This window comes from Drosophila arizonae, chromosome X, assembly GCF_054131065.1.
Source record: "Drosophila arizonae isolate 15081-1271.41 chromosome X, UAZ_ARI_1.0, whole genome shotgun sequence".
Lineage (NCBI taxonomy): Eukaryota > Metazoa > Arthropoda > Insecta > Diptera > Drosophilidae > Drosophila > Drosophila arizonae.
The window spans coordinates 24,093,631-24,120,950 of record NC_142927.1 but is presented as its reverse complement, the minus strand read 5'-3'; the positions used below and the strand labels follow the sequence as shown (position 1 = coordinate 24,120,950).

The window sequence follows — 27,320 nt, the reverse complement described above, 5'->3', positions numbered from 1 at the left end:
CAACTTTTTTTCTACAATAAATTTATAATCCATCCCAAAAAACCAGAAAAATAAGAATGAGTATTTTATATTTAAATGAGGAAGCTTAACTCCAGTATTCGGCACTCAAAAGCATCATAGTGCTTGTTTTTCATATGCGACGCCATATTTAATGTGTTAGCACTTGTTTTCATTACTTTAAGGCACAAATAACATTTGCCCCTTCCATTATACAAGTCAGAATGATATGTTTTTACCATATATAATTTTTGTAAATTCGCAATTGGTTCACTTATTACAGGAGTGACAAATGCAAATATATCAAAAATATCGAACAAATATTCGATATTTGGGCAAACAAAATTCCGATATAAACATATTTTTTGTTGAAAAATATATAGATATATTGATATATTGATATCTTTCCTTAATTCTACTTTAGATCAGTTCGTTATTCAAGTATCAATTCAATCAATTATTCAATTATGTTCATGATAATCATCTAAAAAACATATATGTATATATCATTATCTTTAGCTTCTCATGAATGTAACTGGAAATCTTTGTTTATGCCTGTTTGCTTTGACTTAAATGTAATCTTCGTTTCTACAATGTAATGATTAACGATTTATTTATAGATCATAAGAAGCACTTCATAAGTACAAAAGACCTTTAGCATTATGTATATATAAACTTACGCACGTGCACGATTAATACAATTACTTAAACGGGTTCATTCAAAGTTTAAGCTCATTATAAGCCTGTTTCCATTTAGCTCCATTTAGGCTGACTTGTTAATAAATATGAAAGATATTGAAAGTGTATATTTAAGTGATTTCAATATCGATTTGCCGATTTTCAAGAAATTATTTCCAAGGGGCCCAGCAAAAACTTGTAAGAGACTAAGACAATAAATGTTATTTCTTCAAGTCCAACAAACTTTAGTTTGACTTTCCATAATACTGAAACTCACGTTTCTTATTTTCATAAACAGATATACAAATGAAAATTCCAAATAGACTTAATGGCAGGAATGCATTTCTGATATGAGTACTCTCGCACTGAATCATTGAATAAGTTAATAAACGTATTCAATATATATGTGACATAAATGACGTAAGTCTGCACTAGGGAATATACTACAATAGAATCCCGGTAATTTGAACTGGCAAAAAGATCGTTTTTTTTCGATTTATACAGGAATTCAAATTATCGATAATTATTGAAAACGAATTTCTTTCCAGGGGATAGAATTTTTTAGATTTATCGCGATTTTGGATTTAGCGGGGTACGAATTATCGAGACTCGACTGTATATGATGCATATGACTCTAAATCATTATAAATGTAATAGATATACTATATGATACTTATGATATATAATTCAGAAATATGATAAATACGAGTGCAAAAAAATTAATAAATATTTCAATGTATGTATATGCCCAGATAAAATAAATCATGTTTCTGATTCTTCTTCTTCTTTTCGAACTCACATTTATTCCCACACTATATATGGAGCTATGCAATGAAGAAATTGAATAGGTACTGCTTTTAGCCTGAAAATTATATATATTGTGTGTAAAAAAAAGTTAATCAAACAAATGGTAATTATTCGTTTATCCAATATTCGATAAATATTCATGTTCAATAAGACTTAAAACAAAAACATAATCAATTATGTGTAAATCGTTCTTCACGACTTTTCCATGCTTGGAGAATGATAATCTATCTAATCATACACCTTTACTACATCAACTAGCAGCAGATTACATTTACTTATCTAACGGTACGCAGTTGGCATTAATCAGCAGTCAGTCAATCAGATGATTGAGCTATGTATTTTGCTGTAAGCGTAGCTGGGCGAATACTAATTCGGGGCACTGTCAAGTTGTCAGGCGTGACGCAGTCTGTTAACGCGACTCAGTTGCTCGGCTGCCTTTTGTTTACAAAGCTCATTGCAATCACTGCCTAGACGTAACGAAGTCAGTCAGTTAGTCAACTTTGAGCTTATCGCACCTATAAAAGCTATTTACAAACGCCGCTGTCGCCTCAATTGAGTTAAAAGCAAAATGCTGGCAACATCTGTAAACCAGAGCATCGGCTTTAGTCCTGGCGATGCGCAGTGCACACCGCCCGGCATTGGCCTCTGGACGGGAATGGTCCAATTGCTGATCCAGACACTGCTCACCGCCCAGTGCAATATCGCGCCCACCACCCTTTGGCCGCCGGATTATGGCCAGGTGTTAGCAGAAAATCGAGGTTTCCCGGAGCCCTACGACTTCGTTGTCATTGGCGGCGGCACTGCGGGTTCCGTGATCGCCAGCCGGCTCAGCGAGAATCCCAATTGGCGTGTGCTCGTCCTAGAGGCGGGTGGTGATCCGCCCGTCGAGTCTGAGGTGAGTGCCAAAGCTGAAAACTTACTGGCAATAATATTTGCGCTTGAAACTTGATGTCTGTTTAATATCGCTAATTTATTAAGATGCAAATATTTCCAGTATATTTTTCTAGTATATAGATCGCAAATGTATCAATATTTGCATGCCATTCGATTGGATAGGCATGAGGTGGCATTTACTTTGCATATATTAAATGCATTTATTGCATTTACATTTTCGTCTTCACTCTAGAGTGTTTGTCATGTCTATATAAACATGATACTTGAGCTCATATATCTTTTCGTTTATTTCTAGATTTTAGTAGCTAGAAAAATCTTCTGAAACAGACCAAGATCAGGAGTAATTTAAATATACACATCGAGCAAATATAGTTCTCAAGCTTTAAAGTTGTAGAAAAATACATTTTTGATATAGATAAAATAATAATTTTTTTTTTTTTTTTTTAAGTTAATATACATAAAATATATAATATAGAAATAATAGTATTACCCATATACATATATTATAATATATATTTTATTATATTAAGTACTATAGATCGTGCCTTCATAATTCGTTGATTATAAAGCGACGTTAAGTCGCTAAATAATTAGGTCGAATTTGTGGGTAATCTTAACCTTGATAGCCCTTAACATTGAAATCAGCTATCAGCCCAACGATATAGGCATTCGTAAATATAACAAACGTTTATAGAAAACTCCAATTTGATATATTTGCTTATCTTAATAACAAGCACATAAAATTATAATAGGTTATTCCACTTATCTAGAAATATATTCAAGTCATTTAATTGGTAGTTTTCCAATGCCTGAAAACAAGGACACTCTAGATAAGTTGAAAATTAATCAGATAAGAGATAGAAAAAAAGAAAAAAACAAGTCCATATAATTAAATAGGGCTTGAGTAAATATTTTGATATGCAGCTGTAACTGATGGCCTGATTAAAAGTGAAATAAAGCAAAGGGCACTAAAGAAGACTTCCACAGTAGATCTCCGATTTAGAATGTAGACTGCACTAAAGAAGAACTTCACAGTAGATCTACGATTTAGAATGTAGAATGTATGCATGTGAGATCTACGATCTACGATTTATGATCAATGACCTTTGCATTTAGATCTATAAAGATCCATATAAGTTTTATTTAGAATATGAATAATAAATCATTTAAAAGGCATTGTTTGAGAACCTCTGTTTTGGGATTAATATGTATAATAATATCAATAATTGATTTCCTTTGAATATGTGATAGTGCAAAATATTGACTATATTTATTGAGATATGTACGCATAGCTTTTAGATCTTGGGTGGCCAACGCGAGTATCCATTTCAATTTTCAACTTTCTAGTTCTTTAACTAATATGATTTTTAACATATCGGAAAATGCATATTCAAATTACAAGTCTCTAGCTTTAATAGCGCCGAATTGCGTTTATACGGACAGACGGACAGACGGACGGACAGCAAGACTGACACTGCACAAAACCATGCATATAATAAAAGGAAGCTAAGGGATTACAGTGAAAAGGGCTGAGCTAGCGATTTTTGGAAACAGTTTTGGTCTATTCCCGATTTTCTAATTGCAAATCTATATACTTAAAGCGATATCTGAAATAGGTTAAGCAACACGCTCTGTGCCTCTCCCACTCTCCTCTCTCTTCTTGTCTATCTAAACAGGTGCCTGGATTGTTCTTTGGGATGGAGTTCTCGGATTACATGTGGAACTACAAGACGGAGAACACCGGGACCGCATGCCAGGCGCAGCAGAATGGACAGTGCTATTGGCCCCGCGGTCGGATGCTCGGCGGAACGGGAGCGGCTAATGCAATGCTTTACTTGCGGGGCAATCGACGCGACTTTGACCAGTGGGCGGAGCTGGGCAACGAGGGCTGGAGCTATGACGAGGTGCTGCCGTACTTTGAGCGCTCCGTACGTCCGGTTGGCAATGCGACTCATCCCCAGGGCTACGTGACACTGAGTCCATTTGAGCTGCAGGACGAGGACATACAGGACATGATACGCGACGGCGCCAAAGAGCTGGGCGTGCCCATTGTGCCCAAGTTTGCCGAAGGCAGCTTTGTGGGCTACAGCAACGTGCTGGGCACTGTGCGGCAAGGGCATCGCATGAGTCCCGGCAAGGGGCACTTGGCCAAGGTCGCCAAGCGCCCGAATCTGCATGTGGTAAAGCGGGCCCAGGTGACCCAGCTGCACTTCGATGGAGCCGGCGAGCGCCTTGAGGCCATCAGCTTTGTGCACGACGACCACACCTACCGCCTAGGTGTGCGCAAGGAGGCAATACTGTCAGCGGGTACCATTGACTCGCCGGCGCTGCTCATGCGCTCGGGCATCGGACCCCGTGAGCATCTGGAGCAACTGCAAGTGCCAGTGGTACGGGATCTGCCTGGCCTGGGGAGCAATCTGCAGGATCATGTGGTTGTGCCGCTCTTCTTCCAGCTGGACGCTGGTGTGGCCCAGGCAGCCACCAAGCAGGATATACTGGACAGCATCTATGAGTATCTGACGCAGCACTCCGGGACACTGGCCACCCATGGCACCGCCTCGTTGGTAGGCTTCATCAACTCGAACAGCAGCAGCGATGCTCGCTACCCGGACTTGGAGTTCCATCATCTGTTCTTTCAACGTGGCCGTCACGACTCCTTGGATATCTTCCTGAAAGGACTCTCCCTGCAAACGCGCTACATAAAGCACTTGCAGAGCCAGCTAAAGGACTCCCATGTGCTCTGCGTCTTTGTGCTGCTCTCACACCCCAAGGCCGTGGGCAAATTACGACTGCAGAGCACCGACTACAAGAAGCCGCCGCAGCTGTTCAGCAACTACTTGGCAGAGTCCGTAGATGTGGAGACGCTGCTGCGCGGCATACGGTATCAGGAGTCACTGGTCAAGACGCAGTCGTACAGGCAGCATCACGCCCAGCTGGTGCACATCCCCATTGAGGAGTGCGACGAGGCGTCCAGCGAGTACGGCAGCGATGCCTACTGGAAGTGCTATGCCAAGTACTTCACCATCACCTGTTACCACCAGACGAGCACCGTCAAGATGGGACCCGCCTCCGACCCCACCGCCTGTGTGAATCCACGCCTCCAGCTGCGAGGCATCTCCAATCTGCGCGTGGCCGATGCGAGCATCATGCCCGCCGTGGTCAGCGCCAACACGAATGCGGCCACGCTCATGATTGGAGAGCGGGCAGCGGACATCATTGCTGAGGATTGGGCGGAGCAGCCGCCCCGTAAACATGTGCACGAGGACATGTAGCCTGCATCTGCTCACCTGCCCACCTGCTCACCTGCTCACCTGCTTCCGCAACTAATTTACTCAAGTCTATACCATACTTAAATAAAATCTATATATACTCCTACGGGAAACAATTGTAATTAGTAGTTCACGATGGAGTGACAAGCAGCTCTGTCCATCTACATACTTAGCATTCAATTGAGTGAACGCATTATTTGCACCTCTCCCGTCAAAGCTCACACGCCCCTGAACTAAACGGAGTCATCATTGCGCTATATATTTTAATTTCTGATACCGCAGCGCCATGGAGGTGATTGTATAAAAGAATGATTAAAGTATGAACTCTTTGCATGGTTTAGGGGATCTCACAATCGAGCAGTCTCGACTCTCGATAGCAATATGGCCGCCAAGCAGTGTTGAGAAAAGTTTAAAAAGTAAAATGTAGGCGATGCTTCAATTTGAGTCTAGACAGTGTAGCACAAATTGTGAAATCGTCATTCAGTTGTAGAGCTTCGAAGTGCTCGCATCTAAAATTAAATTCTCAGTTTTTCCAAATTCCAAATTCCAAATTAAGAAACAAAATAAAAACCGAAGCTTAATACAGCTGCCGGACTTTTGGCTACATTTGTCTAAAATAAAAAAGTAAATATATTTCAAAAAGTGTTGCTAAAAACAAGCAATGGGTGAGGGTGCCTGTAGAGAACTAAGCAAACTTTAAATTTTATATTGTTGTTGGCTAACAGTAATAACATGTTATACGACGAACGACGAAAGTTTGCTAATTTTCTTGTTGTTCATTTCCCTTTAAGGGCCTTAAAGGGTAAGAAAGATTTCATCGAAATACAAATTTTTTTTTTTTTCCGCAGTTTTTATCCAAGGCCAATCACTAGATCACCTGTACATAATTTATAAAACGTTGTGACTTGTTTCCTTATTTTTTTTTCAAGCATGGGTAAATTATTAAAGCAGTGTTGCTCAACAGGGTTGGACAGATATGACTGCTGAGTAGTGTTGAGTAGTGTTGACAAATCCCCAATACAGCATACAAATCATCGAGTTTTTGACACACACTCGTTTTACGAATTATCGAAGTAGGCGATGCTTAAATTTGAGGCTGGACAGTCTAGCTCAAATTGTGAAATCGTCATTCAGTTGTAGAGCTTCGAAGTGCTCGCATCTAAAATTAAATTCTCAGTTTTTCCAAATTCCAAATTCCAAATTAAGAAACAAAATAAAAACCGAAGCTTAATACAGCTGCCGGACTTTTGGCTACATTTGTCTAAAATAAAAAAGTAAATATATTTCAAAAAGTGTTGCTAAAAACAAGCAATGGGTGAGGGTGCCTGTAGAGAACTAAACAAACTCTAAATTTTATATTGTTGTTGGCTAACAGTAATAACATGTTATACGACGAACGACGACAGTTTGCCAATTTTCTTATTGTTCATTTCCCTTTAAGGGCCTTGAAGGGTAAGAAAGATTTCATCGAAATACAAATTTATTTATTTTTATTTTTTTTGCGCAGTTCTTATCCAAGGCCAATTAATAGATCACCTGTACATAATTTATAAAACGTTGTGACTTGTTTCCTTATTTTTTTTCAAGTATGGGTAAATCATTAAAGTAGTGTTGCTCAACAGGGTTGGACAGATATGACTGCTGACTAGTGTTGAGTAGTGTTGACAAATCCCCAATGCAGCATACAAATCATCGAGTTTTTGACACACACTCGTTTTACGAATTATCGAAGTAGGCGATGTTTAAATTTGAGTCTAGACAATAAAGCACAAATTGTAAATTCGTCATTCAGTTGTAGAGCTTCGAAGTGCTCGCATCTGAAATAAAATTCTCAGTTTTTCCAAATTCCAAATTCGGAAATATAATCAAAATCGGAGCTAAATTCAACTGCCGAACTTTTGGCTTAATATTCTACAAATATGTGTTCTTAAGTTCTTCAAGTTTAAAGGATGAGCACAAATATTGTTATGCTTTGGTAATTTAATCAGTCACCACATGTCCCTGAATCTTCGTGCGAATTATTTCACAGTTTAACATTGTCAAATTGGCTTCGCCTCTTACATGAATGCAGATTCCAATTACATGATTTGTGTTTTCTATTCTTGCAGCTCGTTAGATAAAGAAGAATAACAGAAATTCGCTGGAATTATGGACCATCGTTTACAAAAAGAGGTCAATTTGTTTTTGGAGCAAGGTCCAAGGATGTCGAGATCCTTGTGTTTGCTCATACACTTGAATCGCAAGCTCTGAAAGTTCGTGTATCGGAATTCCTATATTAGATTATTGCCGCAAGGAGGCTGTCATTAATTTATTTTCATTTTATGTTTCCATATCCTCCATATTAATACATCGACCCTGACAGTAAGTATTCCTCTGACAATTCCGATTCCAACTAATACTTACTATGTTTGTTTCAGGGTCTGCAGCATATACAACATGACACAAAATAATGAATGGATCGATTCAACGAATTTATAAAAATATCAAAATGAAACATTTTTGAATGGGGTGCATGGTCCGAGGATATCCTATCCTTGTGTTTGCCCCCGAGTAGTAGTAGTGGAGTAACAATGAAGAACAACAAACAAAACTAGGTCCTTCTACTTGCAAACTTCCAAGCCGATTAACATTTGAACAAGACACAACTCTAAATTACAGACTAGTAGCTGCAGCCTATTTAGAAACGCTGGTATATTGTTTTGTATTTATACGTTCATATGTTCTTGTGTTTACAATTATGCATGCATATGTTTTATTATGTTTACAATTATGCAGAAATAAAACAAAAACTAGCTGGTTAAATTTGGCTATAAGAATGTATAAATGTTTTTATCCCCTGAACCCATTACGAAAATGGGAAATCAGTCAAGTATAGATGTACGTGACAGCCAGAAGGGAGGCGTGGTAGACCACAGAAAGTATGTATATTCTTGATCAGTGCGACATCTAGATAGCCATATCCGTCAGCTCGTCCGTCTGTCCGCATGAACACCCACATCTCAGAAGATATAAGGGCTAGAGACTTTTCGATAAACTCCTTCTCCTTTATCAACAACCTATAAATTGATTTTGTTTTTAAGCGTAATTTGAATACTATAGACCTAAAGACTTAAGATTTAATGGGTATTTGCATTTAAGATTTACCGATATAGGATACCAAGTCCCTTTCGCCAAGATTTGAAAAAATAAAAACAAGTAAGAAAGCTCTAGTCGAGACTGCTCGACTACGAAATCCCCTGAACCCTTCGAATATTTGATATTTCAATAATTCATCGCGTCTTTCTGCTTACACAAGAAACACACACAGACACACAGACACACATAGGCAGCACGCATAAACAAGCATGGACTGCAGTGTGGGCTTACTATGGAAACTTAATTGCTTAATAACTTTTCTTATCGATGGACTATCTCCATGAAACTTGAAGATCGGGATCATAACATTAAAATGAGTGTATGTGTCAAAGCACAAGTCGCTATTATTTGAAATACGCATTAGTTTGGAGACACTACTACTCGAGCAGTCTCGACTAGAGACTACTACTCTTTCTTGCTTTATTTTTTTTGTCCGTTTAATTTTATAAGGGTACGGAGATATTTTTTCCGATAACTTTTAGTGCAGTGTTGTTCAGATAGCAATATGGCCGCCAAGCAGTGTTAAGAAAAGCTTAAAAAGTAAAAAGTAGGCGATGCTTCAATTTGAGTCTAGACAGTGTAGCACAAATTGTAAATTCGTCATTCAGTTGTAGAGCTTGGCAGTGCTCGCATCTAAAATTAAATTCCCAGTTTTTCCAAATTCCAAATTAAGAAACAATTTAAAGCCCGAAGCTTAATACAGCTGCCGGACTTTTGGCTACATTTGTCTAAAATAAAAAAGTAAATATATTTCAAAAAGTGTTGCTAAAAACAAGCAATGGGTGAGGGTGCCTGTAGAGAACTAAACAAACTCTAAATTTTATATTGTTGTTGGCTAACAGTAATAACATGTTATACGACGAACGACGAAAGTTTGCTAATTTTCTTGTTGTTCATTTCCCTTTAAGGGCCTTGAAGGGTAAGAAAGATTTCATCGAAATACAAATTTATTTTTTTTTTCCGCAGTTTTTATCCAAGGCCAATCACTAGATCACCTGTACATAATTTATAAAACGTTCAGTTACTAGTTTTCTGGTTTTTTCCAAGCATGGGTAAATTATTAAAGCAGTGTTGCTCAACAGGGTTGGACAGATATGACTGCTGAGTAGTGTTGAGTAGTGATGACAAATCCCCAATACAGCATACAAATCATCGAGTTTTTGACACACACTCGTTTTACGAATTATCGAAGTAGGCGATGCTTAAATTTGAGTCTAGACAGTAAAGCACAAATTGTAAATTCGTCATTCAGTTGTAGAGCTTCGAAGTGCTCGCATCTGAAATAAAATTCTTAGTTTTTCCAAATTCCAAATTCGGAAATATAATCAAAATCGGAGCTAAATTCAACTGCCGAACTTTTGGCTTAATATTCTACAAATATGTGTTCTTAATTTCTTCAAGTTTAAAGGATGAGCACAAATGTTGTTATGCTTTGGTAATTTAATCAGTCACCACATGTCCCTGAATCTTCGTGCGAATTATTTCACAGTTTAACATTCTCAAATTGGCTTCGCCTCTTACATGAATGCAGATTCCAATTACATGATTTGTGTTTTCTATTCTTGCAGCTCGTTAGATAAAGAAGAATAACAGAAATTCGCTGGAATTATGGACCATCGTTTACAAAAAGAGGTCAATTTGTTTTTGGAGCAAGGTCCAAGGATGTCGAGATCCTTGTGTTTGCTCATACACTTGAATCGCAAGCTCTGAAAGTTCGTGTATCGGAATTCCTATATTAGATTATTGCCGCAAGGAGGCTGTCATTAATTTATTTTCATTTTATGTTTCCATATCCTCCATATTAATACATCGACCCTGACAGTAAGTATTCCTCTGACAATTCCCATTCCAACTAATACTTACTATGTTTGTTTCAGGGTCTGCAGCATATACAACATGACACAAAATAATGAATGGATCGATTCAACGAATCTATAGAAATATCAAAATGAAACATTTTTGAACGGGGTGCAAGGTCCGAGGATATCCTATCCTTGTGTTTGCCCCCGAGTAGTTGAAGTGGAGTAACAGTGGAAAATTTCAAGCCGATTAACATTTGAACAAGACACAATTCTAAATTACAGACTAGTAGCTGCAGCTCATTTAGAAACACTGGTATACATTGTTTTGTAAATTTATACATTCACATGTTCTTGTGTTTACAATTATGCATGCTATCATTTATCCATGTTTATTAAATGCACGATAACCAATAGCCATGACATGTTTAATTCGTTATTCAGCTGTAGAGCTTCACATTGTTTGCGTATATATCAATTTGATGGTGAGGGGGTGAATTAGGGGTGGGAGGTAAATTTTGACAAAAAACGAAATTGTATAAAATGCATGTTAAGGTACAAATAAAAATTGGGGTCTCTAGCTTTTAAGATGAGAGATATAATTTTAAAACTGATTTTCGATAATGGTTTTAATCACTAACAAAATAAAGCAAAACTCGATATGCGCGTGGTATACACGGACCTAGGAAAAAAAATTCAAGTCTCTAGCTCTTATATTTTCTAAGATCGACGCGTTCAAACATACGGAAAGACGGACAGACGGACGGACGGAAAGACGGACAGAGCTGAATCGACTCAGCTCGTCGCCCTGATCAAGAATATATATGCTTTATGGGGTCTGCCACGCCTCCTTCTGCCTGTTTCATACATTTAACAAAACCATTATACCCTGATTATATCCCTGATTATATCCTGATTTGAAAATGGGTTCAGGGTATAAAAAGTAGCTGGTTAAATTTGGCTTTAAGAATGTTTAAATGTTTTTATCCCCTGAACCCATTTCGAAATTCTCATAATAATAATAATAATAACAAGTAAGAAAGCTCTAGTCGAGACTGCTCGACTACGAGATCCCCTGAACCCTTGGAGCAATAGATATTTCAATAATTTTTCGCGTCTTTCAGCTTACACAAGAAACACGCACACACACACAGGCATACATATACACACACGCATACAGACACACATACACACACACACACACGCATACATACACAAACACACACATACACATACACACACACATACACAAACACATACACACACACATACACAAACACATACACATACACACATACACATACACACACACATACACAAACACATACACACACACATACACAAACACATACACACACAAGCACCCACGCATAAACACGCATGGGCTGCAGTGTGCGCTTACTATGAGAACTTAATTGTTTAATACAAAAGTGAGGGTGAGGGGGTGAATTTAAGGGTGGGGGGTAAATTTTAACAAAAACCGAAATTGTATAAATTGCATATAAGCATACATTAAAAATTTGGAGACTCTAGCAATAAAGGTGTAGAAGATATAATTTTATAACTGGTTTTCGATAAGGTTTTTTATCGATAAAAAAAGATCGGAATGAGTTATCGAATTTTAATGATAAACTTGATATGCGCGCTGTAATTACGGACATTTTAAAAAAAATTTGAAGTCTCTAGCTCTTATATCTTCTGAAATCGACGCGTTCATACATACGGACAGACGGACAGACGGACAGACGGACAGACAGACGGACAGGGCCAAATCAACTCAGCTCGTCACCCTGATCAAGAATATATATACTTTGTGGGGTCTGCCACGCCTCCTTCTCCCTGTTACATACATTTCAACAAAACCATTATACCCTGATTTCCCATTGAAAATGGGTTCAGGGTATAATAAAAAAAATATTTGATATTCTTTACTAAAACAAGTCAACAATAATATTTCTTACACGTACTTTGCATATACATATGAATGCATATATAACGGCTATGCAGATCACTGTGGAATAATCTAGTCAACATAGCTTATCATGTCATATTTTCGATCCCAATAATCCAATTTTATTGGCAGTTTGTAGTAAACAAATATATCGAACACATTTACTATTCAAGAGTCAAAAAGCGAGATAAAGAATGCCATCAATTTACTATCAGTTCAACGTTTATAAATAAGTATAAATATTTTCCGCTTTTTACAGTGTATCTAGACTTGACAACATCGACTACATGGGACAGTAATTTGTTTAAATATAACAAGTAAGAAATCTCTAATCGAGACTGCCCGACTACGAGATCCCCTGAACCCTTCGAGCACTGCAGTGGTGGCTTACTATGGGAAGTTTATTATTTAATAACTTGTGTGGATGGACTATCTTCATGAAACTTTTATATTATGAATATAACATAGAAATGCATGTATTTGCCGAAGCACAAGTTCCTAGTATTTGAAATACGCCCTTTACAAAAGTGAGGGTGAGGGGGTGGACATAGATGTGGGGGGTAAATTTTAACAAAAACCGAAATTGCATAAATTGTATATAAGCATACATTAAAAATTTGAAGACTCTAGCAATACAGGTGTAAAAGATATAATTTTATAGCTGCTTTTCGATAAGGTTTTTTATAGATAAAAAAAGATCGGGATGAGTTATCGATTTTTAAATTCGATATCCGCGCTGTAAATACGGACATTTAAAAAAAAAATTTTAAGTCTCTAGCTCTTATATCTTCTGAAATCGACGCGTTCATACATACGGACAGACGGACGGACAGACAGACGGATAGGGCCAAATCGACTCAGCTCGTCACCCTGATCAAGAATATATATACTTTATGGGCTCTGCCACGCCTCCTTCTGCCTGTTACATACATTTCAACAAAACCATTATACCCTGATTTCCCATTGAAAATGGGTTCAGGGTATAAAAAGAGCTAGAAAGAGAGCGAGAGAGAAAGAGAGAGAGAGGCAGACGCACCCTGGATTAGATTGCACCGGCTGGCAGAGTGCCCAACGGTTCGTGTTGACCGAGCCCAGGTATGCAGCCATTCCTGCAACTAGCAATGCTGAGATGTTGCTAGTGCCTAGCCCGATGAGCGTGGCCCGCCCACCCAGCGCACAGCGCTCAGATACCATTGTAGGCGCAGCAAATGCTTATCTTCAACGGCAGAGAGACCAAGAGTGAGAGAGTGAACGAGGGTGATAGAGAGAGAGAGAGAGAGAGATCTGGCTGAATTGCCATGTTAGGTGCGATCATAAAAAACGATTTGGGGGCCCGATAATTGAATGGGCCAGCGGGGCTTATCAAACGCTGTTCACTTAGTAGTTTAGGCTTCGCCTCAGCTCTGGCTGCACCTGCTCTTGAATGTCACATCTAATCTCTGTGGCAGTGATAAAGGCGCGTCCGGCAGAGCATACACACGCACACACACATCATATACCCATACGTACGGTGGTCTATTTGCAATGCAAATGGCGCAGGTGATTTACGGCGACGCGTGCGGCATTCGAATGTTTGGCGCTGCGCGACCGTACAAATGCGAGCGACCGGCTCTGTCCGGTGAACAGTAGCGCACGGATAGCGCCAGTGACCGGAGCGCCAGGTCGCCAGTCGATACGTTCAGAGTTCTATATCATCGAAGAGAAATGGAATTCCTAAGCACTGAGTGCGCCGCTAGATCGGCGGGTCCAGCGAATACGCTAATGTCGCTCCTGCTGCATACGCTGATCGCGAAATACTGTGATCTGAGCGGCGAGAGTCAGTGGCCGCCCGATCGCGGCGATTGGCTGGACAATGCGGGCGGCTTCGATGAGCCGTACGATTTCGTTGTGGTGGGTGCGGGCAGTGCGGGTGCCGTCGTGGCTGGCCGGCTAGCGGAGCAAGCGAATTGGCGGATCCTGCTGCTGGAGGCAGGCGGCGATCCGCCGATCGAAACGGAATTCGTCGCCTGGCACATGGCCACACAGTTCTCCGACTGGGACTGGCAGTACCATACGCAGCCCAACGGACGTGCCTGCATGGCCATGCTCGGCGAGAGCTGCCATTGGCCGCGAGGCAAGATGCTGGGCGGCACGAACGGAATGAACGCGATGATCTATGCACGCGGCACACGCACCGACTTTGATGACTGGGAGGCGCGCGGCAATCCCGGCTGGGGCTACGACGCGGTGCTCGAGTACTTCCGTAAGGCGGAGGACTTGCGCTCCACACGGCCCGACTATAAGCCCGGCGATCATGGCGTTGGTGGACCCATGGGCATTAATAACTACGTCTCGGACAATGAGTTCCGCTCGACCATCCGGGCGGGCATGCTGGAGATGGGCTACGGCAGTGCGCCGGACTTTACGGAGGGCTCGTTTATCGGTCAAATCGATATACTGGGCACTCAAGACGGCGGACGTCGCATTACCACCGCCCGATCCCACCTCCGCAAGGACACGCCCAATCTGCACATTGTGCGCCACGCCCACGTGAAGCGCATTAACCTGGACAGCAAGCAGAGGGCGGAGAGCGTCACCTTCGTTCATCGCGGCAACAAGGAGTACACAGTGCGTGCCAGCAAGGAGATTATCCTCTCGGCAGGTGCCATTGGCACTCCACAGATTCTAATGCTCTCAGGTAAGTGCAGCGGGTCTCACTGGAGTCCCAAGGTCTAGCAAGGTCAAACGAGTCGCTGCTCTCTTTGTCGGCCTTTAATCTTTGTCCACATTTGATTAGATTGCCAAAAGTTATGCAAAAATAGAAAACAAACGAATTGTTTGAGGCTTTTATGGCCGAGATAAAGCTATCCGATAGTTGCATATGTTGCTACTGTTCGCTTTATGGAGCAGCCTATGACCAGTTTTATGGCATCTCCCACTTAGAGACGTTAATCTCATCAGCCCAAGGTCTTCAGTTTCTGTCTGCTCCGTATACAAAGTAATATTAAATCTAATCTACAAATGTGACTTTGGTTGAACTAATTGTCATGTCATCCAGAGCATTTATCTTATTTGTTATGTGCGACCCATCTAACTATTGAAATCGTTCCCCTTTTCATGCCGTAGGCATTGGCCCAGCCGAGCACCTGAGAAGCGTTGGCGTGCCCGTTAAACTGGATCTGCCCGTGGGCCGCAACCTGAAGGATCACGCCAGCTTGCCCGTAATCTTCCAGATCGATAAGTCGACAGCCCGCAAGCCCACTGAGGAGGAGCTGGTGGATGCCATGTACAACCTGTTGATGGGTCGCCACAGCAAGCTGTTGCACCACGAGGCAACTGCCTTGACGGGCTTCATCAATACTACCTCCTTGCATGGTCCCAATCCGGACATTCAGACAACCAATTTCTTCAGTCTGATGCAGAGTCCGGAGCTGCGTGGCTATGTGAAGGCCACCGGATTCAATGATCGTGTGGCCAAGAGCATTCTGTCCGCCAACGAGAAGTCAAATACGTATATCACCTACCTATTGCACTTGAAGCCCTTCTCGGCTGGCCGACTGGAGCTGCAGAGCGCCGACTTCTTAGACGCACCCCTCATCGATCCGGGCTACATGACCGATGATCGCGATGTGGAGACCTACATACGTGCCCTCAACATCTACAAGCGGCTGCCGGAGACGCGAGCTTTCGGCGAGCGTGAGGCAGCTCTGCACAAGGTCGACTTGGAGGCCTGCAATGCCCTGGAATATCAGTCGGACGAGTATTGGCGCTGTTATATACGCCACATGACCACCACTGTCTACCATCCAGTCGGTACGGCCCGCATGGGACCCGCCAGCGATCCCACGGCCGTGGTCGATCCCCGCCTCCGCGTGCATGGTGCGCGTGGACTCCGGGTGATCGATGCCAGCATTATGCCCGATATTGTTGGAGCAAACACGAATGCGGCTTGCATTATGATTGGTGAAAAGGGTGCCGATATGATCAAAGAGGATTATCTGGGTGCTAGCCAGCACACGGAGCTATAAGTCCTATCACAACTGAACAAACGAGAGCCACAATGCATACTCCATCCACTTAGGAGATTATGTGTGAATGATCTTCCTTCTCTTTTTTTTTTTTTGTATTTGTTAGTTAGTCAATAAAGCGAGCACGTTTAAAAATGTTAGCTGCTTGTATACATACTATATTCCGTATATTCAGTCCAGTGCTTCTCAAACGTGATTGCCCACAATTGGTTTAGAGCTGCGTTAAGCTTGCAAGCTTTCAAAGCTCTGTGGCCGTAATAAAAGCTAACCATACGATTATAACTAAGAAAACAAGAGCCAAATACTTGATCTCCAGTTGCTGTAAAACTCAAAGCCGAAGAGACATTAGCAATTAAAGGAGGCACTCGGTGGATCACAACACAAAAGCGACCATTTGCTAAATATTATCTGAATTGCTTAGGAAATTATATAAGCTTACTGATGAATCAGTTAAGAAAATAAAATGGAATTCGATTACCGAATTTTTTGGATGCAAATTATTCTTTGTTCAATCAACAAAAGATCATGCGCTAGGTGATGATCTTTACTCAAAAGCAACAAAACTCAACGTAGCGACTCAAGACCAAAAAAATACCGATGCAGCGTTACCTGCAAAGGAAACAAAATGTGAAATAAATTCCTTGTTGAATTCCTCCCCAGGATCAGTAATATTGAGAAAAACTAAAACAATAACTTCGCCTACTTTGATGTATAAAATCTTTCCGATTTTGTGACCAAGCCACAAAAACTCGTTCTTTATAAATCGAAGTAGGCGATGCTTCGATTTGACTCTAAACAGTGTAGCACAAATTGTAAATTCGTCATTCAGTTGTAGAGCTTGGCAGTGCTCGCATCTAAAATTAAATTCTCAGTTTTTCCAAATTCCAAATTCCAAATTAAGAAACAAAATAAAAACCGAAGCTTAATACAGCTGCCGGACTTTTGGCTACATTTGTCTAAAATAAAAAAGTAAATATATTTCAAAAAGTGTTGCTAAAAACAAGCAATGGGTGAGGGTGCCTGTAGAGAACTAAACAAACTCTGAATTTTATATTGTTGTTGGCTAACAGTAATAACATGTTATACGACGAAAGTTTGCTAATTTTCTTGTTGTTCATTTCCCTTTAAGGGCCTTGAAGGGTAAGAAAGATTTCATCGAAATACAAATTTATTTTTTTTTCCGCAGTTCTTATCCAAGGCCAATCAATAGATCACCTGTACATAATTTATAAAACGTTGTGACTTGTTTCCTTATTTTTTTTTTAAGTATGGGTAAATCATTAAAGTAGTGTTGCTCAACAGGGTTGGACAGATATGACTGCTGACTAGTGTTGAGTAGTGTTGACAAATCCCCAATGCAGCATACAAATCATCGAGTTTTTGGCACACACTCGTTTTACGAATTATCGAAGTAGGCGATGCTTAAATTTGAGTCTAGACAGTAAAGCACAAATTGTAAATTCGTCATTCAGTTGTAGAGCTTGGCAGTGCTCGCATCTAAAATTAAATTCTCAGTTTTTCCAAATTCCAAATTAAGAAACAAATTAAAAACCGAAGCTTAATACAGCTGCCGGACTTTTGGCTACATTTGTCTAAAATAAAAAAGTAAATATATTTAAAAAAGTGTTGCTAAAAACAAGCAATGGGTGAAGGTGCCTGTAGAGAACTAAACAAACTTTAAATTTTATATTGTTGTTGGCTAACAGTAATAACATGTTGTACGACGAACGATGAAAGTTTGCTAATTTTCTTGTTGTTCATTTCCCTTTAAGGGCCTTGAAGGGTAAGAAAGATTTCATCGAAATACAAATTTCTTTTTTTTTTGCGCAGTTCTTATCCAAGGCCAATCAATAGATCACCTGTACATAATTTATAAAACGTTCAGTTACTAGTTTTCTGGTTTTTTCCAGGCATGGGTAAATTATTAAAGCAGTGTTGCTCAACAGGGTTGGACAGATATGACGGCTGAGTAGTGTTGAGTAGTGTTGACAAATAAATTATCAAGTTTCTGACACACTCATTTTACGAATTATCGAAGTAGGCGATGCTTAAATTTGAGGTTGGACAGTCTAGCTCAAATTGTGAAATCGTCATTCAGTTGTAGAGCTTCGAAGTGCTCGCATCTGAAATAAAATTCTCAGTTTTTCCAAATTCCAAATTCGGAAATATAATCAAAATCGGAGCTAAATTCAACTGCCGAACTTTTGGCTTAATATTCTACAAATATGTGTTCTTAATTTCTTCAAGTTTAAAGGATAAACACAAATGTTGTTATGCTTTGGTAATTTAATCAGTCACCACATGTCCCTGAATCTTCGTGCGAATTATTTCACAGTTTAACATTATCAAATTGGCCTCTTACATTAATGCAGATTCCAATTACATGATTTGGGTTTTCTATTCTTGCAGCTCGTTAGATAAAGAAGAATAACAGAAATTCGCTGGAATTATGGACCATCGTTTACAAAAAGAGGTCAATTTGTTTTTGGAGCAAGGTCCAAGGATGTCGAGATCCTTGTGTTTGCTCATACACTTGAATCGCAAGCTCTGAAAGTTCGTGTATCGGAATTCCTATATTAGATTATTGCCGCAAGGAGGCTGTCATTAATTTATTTTCATTTTATGTTTCCATATCCTCCATATTAATACATCGACCCTGACAGTAAGTATTCCTCTGACAATTCCGATTCCAACTAATACTTACTATGTTTGTTTCAGGGTCTGCAGCATATACAACATGACACAAAATAATGAATGGATCGATTCAACGAATTTATAAAAATATCAAAATGAAACATTTTTGAACGGGGTGCAAGGTCCGAGGATATCCTATCCTTGTGTTTGCCCCCGAGTAGTAGTAGTGGAGTAACAATGAAGAAAAACAAACAAAACTAGGTCCTTCTACTTGCAAACTTCAAAGCCGATTAACATTTGAACAAGACACAATTCTAAATTACAGACTAGTAGCTGCAGCCTATTTAGAAACACTGGTATATTGTTTTGTATTTATACGTTCATATGTTCTTGTGTTTACAATTATGCATGCATATGTTTTATTATGTTTACAATTATGCAGAAATAAAATAAAAACTAGCTGGTTAAATTTGGCTATAAGAATGTATAAATGTTTTTATCCCCTGAACCCATTTCGAAAATAGGAAATCAGTCAAGTATAGATCTACGTGACAGCCAGAAAGGAGGCGTGGTAGACCACAGAAAGTATGTATATTCTTGATCAGCGCGACATCTAGATAGCCATATCCGTCAGCTCGTCCGTCTGTCCGCATGAACACCCACATCTCAGAAGATATAAGGGCTAGAGACTTTTCGATAAACTCCTTCTCCTTTATCAACAACCTATTAATTGATTTTGTTTTTAAGCGTAATTTGAATACTATAGACCTAAAGACTTAAGATTTAATGGGTATTTGCATTTAAGATTTACCGATATAGGATACCACGTCCCTTTCGCCAAAATTTGAAAAAATTAAAACAAGTAAGAAAGCTCTAGTCGAGACTGCTCGACTACGAAATCCCCTGAACCCTTCGCATATTTGATATTTCAATAATTCATCGCGTCTTTCTGCTTACACAAGAAACACACACAGACACACATAGGCAGCACGCATAAACAAGCATGGACTGCAGTGTGGGCTTACTATGGAAACTTAATTGCATTAAAATGAGTGTATGTGTCAAAGCACAAGTCTCTATTATTTAAAATACGCATTAGTTTGGAGACACTACTACTCGAGCAGTCCCGACTAGAGACTACTACTCTTTCTTGCTTTGTTTTTGTTGTCCGTCTAATTTTATAAGGGTACGGAGATATTTTTTCCGATAACTTTTAGTGCAGTGTTGTTCAGATAGCAATATGGCCGCCAAGCAGTGTTGAGAAAAGCTTAAAAACTAAAAAGTAGGCGATGCTTCAATTTGAGTCTAGACAGTGTAGCACAAATTGTAAATTCGTCATTCAGTTGTAGAGCTTGGCAATGCTCGCATCTAAACTTAAATTCTCAGTTTTTCCAAATTCCAAATTCCAAATTAAGAAACAAATTAAAAACCGAAGCTTAATACAGCTGCCGGACTTTTGGCTACATTTGTCTAAAATAAAAAAGTAAATATATTTAAAAAAGTGTTGCTAAAAACAAGCAATGGGTGAGGGTGCCTGTAGAGAACTAAACAAACTTTAAATTTTATATTGTTGTTGGCTAACAGTGATAACATGTATAACATATACGACGAACGACGAAAGTTTGCCAATTTTCTTGTTGTTCATTTCCCTTTAAGGGCCTTGAAGGGTAAGAAAGATTTCATCGAAATACAAATTTCTTTTTTTTTTTTTTGCGCAGTTCTTATCCAAGGCCAATCAATAGATCACCTGTACATAATTTATAAAACGTTCAGTTACTAGTTTTCTGGTTTTTTCCAAGCATGGGTAAATTATTAAAGCAGTGTTGCTCAACAGGGTTGGACAGATATGACGGCTGAGTAGTGTTGAGTAGTGTTGACAAATAAATTATCAAGTTTCTGACACACTCATTTTACGAATTATCGAAGTAGGCGATGCTTAAATTTGAGGTTGGACAGTCTAGCTCAAATTGTGAAATCGTCATTCAGTTGTAGAGCTTCGAAGTGCTCGCATCTGAAATAAAATTCTCAGTTTTTCCAAATTCCAAATTCGGAAATATAATCAAAATCGGAGCTAAATTCAACTGCCGAACTTTTGGCTTAATATTCTACAAATATGTGTTCTTAATTTCTTCAAGTTTAAAGGATAAACACAAATGTTGTTATGCTTTGGTAATTTAATCAGTCACCACATGTCCCTGAATCTTCGTGCGAATTATTTCACAGTTTAACATTATCAAATTGGCCTCTTACATTAATGCAGATTCCAATTACATGATTTGGGTTTTCTATTCTTGCAGCTCGTTAGATAAAGAAGAATAACAGAAATTCGCTGGAATTATGGACCATCGTTTACAAAAAGAGGTCAATTTGTTTTTGGAGCAAGGTCCAAGGATGTCGAGATCCTTGTGTTTGCTCATACACTTGAATCGCAAGCTCTGAAAGTTCGTGTATCGGAATTCCTATATTAGATTATTGCCGCAAGGAGGCTGTCATTAATTTATTTTCATTTTATGTTTCCATATCCTCCATATTAATACATCGACCCTGACAGTAAGTATTCCTCTGACAATTCCGATTCCAACTAATACTTACTATGTTTGTTTCAGGGTCTGCAGCATATACAACATGACACAAAATAATGAATGGATCGATTCAACGAATTTATAAAAATATCAAAATGAAACATTTTTGAACGGGGTGCAAGGTCCGAGGATATCCTATCCTTGTGTTTGCCCCCGAGTAGTAGTAGTGGAGTAACAATGAAGAAAAACAAACAAAACAAGGTCTTTCTACTTGCAAACTTCCAAGCCGATTAACATTTGAACAAGACACAATTCTAAATTACAGACTAGTAGCTGCAGTCTATTTGGAAACACTGGTATACATTGTTTTGTAAATTTATACATTCACATGTTCTTGTTTACAATTATGCATGCTGTCATATATCCATGTTTATTAAATGCAAGATAACCAATAGCCATGACATAAGCACTTTTTACTGGGTCTGGGGCATAACTTTTGCCAACTGATGATTGATCACTTTCACTTTACGACCCGTCAATTAGTGGCCATAGCCAAATTTCGGCTCATTTCTATGCCGCACAGCACTTGGCGCCACAACAAGACCAAAGACCGAAACCGAACACCCATGCATACAAACCGATGGCAATTATTCAGTGGGTCGCTGACAAGTGCACCTAGCGACACGCTTCATCGGAGTGTCCCACGCGCCGATGAGGCTCTTTAGAAAGAAACAATGTATAATTTGATTCATTTATATTACAGTGTAGCTGGATGATGAATAATTTTTTTTTTTTTTTTTTTTTTTTTTTTTCTTTTTTTTTTTTTTAGCCTGACTTGGTGTATCCAGGGATCCAGTGCAGGTGACACCTAAACCAAAATTCACTGGAACTGAAATTAATTGGATTTGGAATTTGAATTCGTTTTCACAAGAGTATCCCACTAACTGTGAAGAGCTTGTCATTTGTTTGTAAATTAAATTACAGGGTAGCTGGAATAGGATATTTATGTTTGGTATGATTGAAGAGATTGCCTATTATATGAAATGGGAGAGATTCAGGGACAATCCAAAGTCTATTCGCTCGAGACTACACTGAAATCGAAATGTTTGGGTTAGAGGCCCTAATTGCTATAGATAATTATGTCACAGTTGGTATTACTAGTAGTTCCAGATAATAATCCATGTGTATATTATTTTTTGGCTACTGTAGCTATAATCGAATATCTACATAGTTAGTTCCCATTTGAGCCGGTAGCTCAATATTTCAATTAGTTAACGTAAGCTATTTTCCCACAACACCGTCTCTCTAGACTGCTCGAATGGGTTGAGTAATTAGCGCACACGTAGGGGCCAACTGTTTGCACTTGGCCCAGACAGTTTGTGGCAGATGCGTAAGGTAATACGAAATAGAGTTGAATGGTGCGCAATGAGAAGATCCATCTGAGATGCGTTACGCTGATTTGGCATTGAGTTACGACCGAGCGGAGCAACGATGACGGGCAGAAATGCACTTCCAGGCGTTTAGGCAACCGATTAGATGAAAGATGTCAGCCAAGAGCTACCTGTTACCACAACAGTTGTCTACTGTTTGTGTGTATGTGTGTGCGTGTGTGTGTGTGTGGTAATCCACGTGCAAGTACACGCGTGTATCTCTCTATCTAGTGAATAATATATAAGCTTGTAAGTCTTGTTTTGTTTTGTCTCTTTGTTTTCCTTTTCTATGGCAATAGGTCACGTAGTGCTCGTGTAATATGCCACGCACCGCTTGGCTCTGTGGTTGGCCTCAGCTGCACACACTTACATATCTATTATACATTGACATATACTAAAGCTTTAATACAGTTATAGTGGCTAATAAGTAGCTGACAAACACATTTGCAAGAAATAAAAAAATAAATGCTTAACGCAAATACATATATGGAATTTGTGAAATTCATTTTAGATTTCATTCCAATAGATATAATTTATATATATTTTATTTTATAATTTATTTTTTATTATTATTAATTTTTTTTTGTGTTTTTTTTTTTTTTTTTTTGATATATTCATTATGTCACCCCAAATTGTTTCTGCTTGAGCATAGCTCGCACAGTGCGTCTTTCACTTTTAATTGCTTTTAAGTAAATTTCGGCGTTGATTGGGAAAGTTGACATGGAGCCAAATACAAAACGAGCCGTAAGTACCGGAAATTTGTGCGCTTTATTATGTGCCGCCCGTAATTGTAGCGGAAGTGCTTTAATAGTGTGGGTCACTTAGCCACCCAGAGTCGCTATCATCTCGCTATGGAAATATTTAGTGCGGGGCTGGGCGATTGCCGGCGCCATCTGTTGGCATAACATTTCACGCTGTTAATTTGCTTTTTCGTAATCTCAAGAAAAAGCCCAAAATAATCTTTATGCTATTTACGAAACGAAGTATATGTATTTAGGCAACAGTTAGCTCAGCTGACCAACTATTAAAGTTACTGTGGTAAGTTAGTAAAAGTAATTACAGTAAGTGAATCTCAAGCAGCGCCATCTGTTGTCTGTCTCTCTGTCTTCAAGTCTTGCACAGAATGACAAGTCGTGCCTAGTTTAATAACCTCTTTAATTGATTGCCCAAGATTATGATTATGATTTTGAAATGTGGGCAACTGATTCGAAAACAGTTTACAGCTAACACATGCCGCAATTTTCAAAGTCTCCGTCTATTGGTCTGTTACCTTTGCTTTTACGAGGGCATCGCGAGCGCTTGTTGCCCAACGCCCTCGTCTTTTGAGTGCCCCCATGCTGCATTCTTCAATGGCATCGAGTCATAAATGCCCCACTTCTCAGCCCTTGACCATTCTTAGATGACAATAAACGACTTCACATCTCATTGAAGGGCCCCTCAGCACACGGTCAAGTTGTGCAGCTTTATGTTGGTCAACTCTATTTATTTAGTGACGTTTCAACTTTTTTTGTTTTTTGTTTCTTACCACAGTGCGGACTCGTTAGGCTTTTCCAGCGAAGCCGACGCATTTTCGCATGCCAAAGTCACGCACGGCGAGGAAAAACCGATTCGGCCGTCCGACCTTTTGTGGCGAATGGAAAACAATTGACCAGGCATCGCCTCGCAATTTATCGTCGCTGTCTTAATTTGCGGTCATTACATTTTGTTACGTATCTTCAATGGGGGCAAGCGTGGAGAAGCCTACTCTGTGGAGTATAGCCTAACCCCACCCCGCCGCCCTACTTTCGCCCACACTCTCACATGTTTTGTTTGCGTAATTGAATTCGATGCGAGTCGAGCACTTGATTGACATATTTGTGCGCTGTTAAGCCTCTCCTGAACAGTTAAAGTCTCACCGTTCACAAGTAGATGTACGGTATTTTTGTTGTTCGCTTAATGCGATTTCACTGAAATCGAGATTCTAATTGAGATGAAGCGCTCTATTTGGCAAAGAATGTTGTTAACAGGTATCAGTTAACAGCTGTGACATGCGCTGCTATGTTAAACAGTAAGAAAGCGAGCTTAGCTCTTATTGGACTCATTAGTTTATATGGGACTGGTGATGAATTGATACATTATGATAAATGACTAATATCTCAGCTTACGAATCGTATATATCTCGGATCATTAATATTAAGAGTGTAGACTCTACACTGTAGATTAAACATTAACATTATCATTTAACATTTGATTGACTCTACGTACTTTACTGTAAATCTCATGGAACTTTCAAACTTCTTATATACAAATCTGATTTTCAATACATTTCTCTAAAATCGTTGAAAACTATTTCTAGCCGAAACTATTCGGATTTATTTCACAAGTCTCTTGCTTGCTCTCCATTCTAAACGAATCTTTTCATCTTTCAATCCCAAATGTTTATTACATCACTACTCTTATCATGAACACAACAGTAATCTCAACGGTTTTGCCTTATACAAGTTAAGTGAACTGTTTCAAACTTGGCTTGACAGCTTTTAGCAATAACTGTTCTGTTAGCAACAGCTTTACAGCAACACGCTCTGTTAACCAGCTATTTGACATACTTTAAACACAAAGTAAATGTATATCATTAAATATGATTAAGCATCATTGATTTGGTTCATTCAATTGAATCAACTTCCAGCCAATTGGCACACATTGAAATAATTGTTTTCCTGTAGCTTTTTCACTCATTTTGGCCATTGCACTTAGCATTTCAAGCCGGTTTGTGCATTACACATGACTGTACCATATTATTTGTTTCTTTATTTTGGTAATTTCTTTAATAAAAATACATATGTATATAGATATTGGTATTGTACAATGTAGACTTTACATCCGCTGCCTCAGGAGTTAAAACTTATTCGACTTCTTATCTCCCGCCTCTGAGTAAGCTAGTGGCTTACGTGAGCGCACACACACAGTCACTGAGACATACTCACGCATACCCAGTCATACTCACACTAGCCGGAGATCGTCGGCTAAGTGCACATAACTGTTAAGTGAGCATGAAGGTCGTTTGGTTAAGTGAAATAAAAAGAGAAGTGAGTAAGGTAAGGTAAGGTAAAAAGCGAAAGACGGGAGAAGAAAAACCACAAAACACAACAACACTTAAAATGCCCAACGGCAGGCGGAATCGTCAGCGGGAGAGCAATGCGGCAGGAGCGCCAAACGGTCGCCAATCAGTTGCCAAACGGTTGCCAATCGGTTATGCGCTAAGCCATCGCCATCAGTGAGTGCGAATGGAGTACGAATGCTCAACCGTTTCGCAACAGCTCCCGCAGCAGCTGGCGAAAAGGAGCCACCAAGCTGGAACGTGCTCTTAAATAAAGCCGTATTTGTGCGTGTGTGTGTTTGTGTTTGTGTACGAGAGTGTGAGTGTATTTGGAAATTAGAGCGGAGCGCGTGTTAAATTAAATTGAAAGTGGAATTGTATTGTATGAAACCTGATGAGTATATTTATTAAACTCATTTAAAAGAGGAGTATGCCAATATTATTTAGGGAAGTTACATAATGCAGAATAGTGGGTTAATATTTAGTAAACTGATTGCGAGCATTAATATACATGAGATTAAGAAGAAATATGAAGAAGAATAAAAAATCAAGCGAAGCACACAAACAAAAATATACATAAAATCATGAGATCAATGTGAGATCAAAATAAATAGAACAAGAGATATAGATACAGAAAAGAGGGTCAAAGAAAACCAGTGAGAGAAAATAAGAGATAGACAAAGAGATAAGGAGATCAAGGGGGAGAAAATAAGACAGAGATAATCAGGAAGAGCAGACATAGCGATCGGTAGATAGAGAGATATGTGTAGAGAGATAGGTAAAGAAAGAGTTAGAGAGAGGAAGAGTGAGAGAGAGAGAGAAAGAGAGAGAGTGAGAGAGAGAGAGAGAGAGAGAGAGAGAGGAAGAGAGAAGGAGAGAGGGAGAGAGAGATAAAGTGAGAGAGAGAAAGAGATAAAGTGTCAGAGAGAGAAAGAAAGAGAGAGAGAGAGGGAGACAGAGAGAGAGATACAGTGAGAGAGAGAGAGAGAGAGAGAAAGTGAGACTGCGGGGGTGAGGTAGAAAATAACGAGAGAGAAAGACGAGGGAATGTGTTTGTGTGAGAGGGAAAGCGAGATAGAGAGAGCGAGATTCAGAGTGTGGGTGTGAATAGGATTAGATAA

General features: G+C 39.4%; 3 protein-coding genes and 1 long non-coding RNA gene across 21 annotated transcripts in view; 3 read left to right on the top strand and 1 right to left on the bottom strand.

Moving 5' to 3' along the window:
* Positions 1–27,320, bottom strand: part of Flo2 (flotillin-2) — a 125,443-nt gene that overhangs the window by 24,581 nt on the left and 73,542 nt on the right. The window lies entirely within an intron of this gene.
* Positions 1,952–10,995, top strand: fiz (fezzik). 7 transcript variants are annotated; one of them, XR_016271225.1, is made up of 6 exons: positions 6,743–6,919; positions 7,021–7,097; positions 7,754–8,006; positions 8,063–9,699; positions 10,349–10,601; positions 10,658–10,995. XR_016271225.1 is itself a non-coding variant. In XM_089475298.1 (4 exons), exons 1-2 carry the CDS (start codon positions 2,051–2,053, stop codon positions 5,646–5,648), a joined length of 1,923 nt encoding a protein of 640 aa, XP_089331424.1. In that variant the 5' UTR covers positions 1,952–2,050; the 3' UTR covers positions 5,649–6,447; positions 7,754–8,006; positions 8,063–8,461. The 7 variants fall into 7 exon arrangements, 1 of the variants encoding a protein (XP_089331424.1); XR_016271221.1 differs by having other exon boundaries at positions 6,743–6,960; XR_016271222.1 differs by lacking the exon at positions 7,021–7,097 and having other exon boundaries at positions 6,745–6,960.
* LOC108619302 (glucose dehydrogenase [FAD, quinone]) lies at positions 14,127–16,677 on the top strand. The gene is made up of 2 exons (XM_018015816.2): positions 14,127–15,207; positions 15,636–16,677. The coding sequence occupies exons 1-2, from the start codon at positions 14,235–14,237 to the stop codon at positions 16,535–16,537; spliced, it is 1,875 nt and encodes a 624-aa protein (XP_017871305.1). The 5' UTR covers positions 14,127–14,234; the 3' UTR covers positions 16,538–16,677.
* LOC149268041 (uncharacterized) lies at positions 17,981–22,147 on the top strand. 6 transcript variants are annotated; one of them, XR_016271228.1, is made up of 6 exons: positions 17,981–18,142; positions 18,244–18,320; positions 18,947–19,199; positions 19,256–20,838; positions 21,469–21,721; positions 21,778–22,147. It is a non-coding gene; the product is annotated as an uncharacterized LOC149268041 (long non-coding RNA). The 6 variants fall into 6 exon arrangements; XR_016271227.1 differs by having other exon boundaries at positions 17,981–18,183; XR_016271231.1 differs by lacking the exon at positions 18,244–18,320.

Bases quoted from the DNA above. Each gene is read 5' to 3' on its own strand.
- fiz (XM_089475298.1), top strand. From the start codon at position 2,051: ATGCTGGCAACATCTGTAAACCAGAGCATCGGCTTTAGTCCTGGCGAT. The intron at 2,378-4,052 runs GTGAGTGCCAAA...CTATCTAAACAG, and splicing joins ATCCGCCCGTCGAGTCTGAG to GTGCCTGGATTGTTCTTTGG.
- LOC108619302 (XM_018015816.2), top strand. From the start codon at position 14,235: ATGGAATTCCTAAGCACTGAGTGCGCCGCTAGATCGGCGGGTCCAGCG. The intron at 15,208-15,635 runs GTAAGTGCAGCG...TTCATGCCGTAG, and splicing joins ACAGATTCTAATGCTCTCAG to GCATTGGCCCAGCCGAGCAC.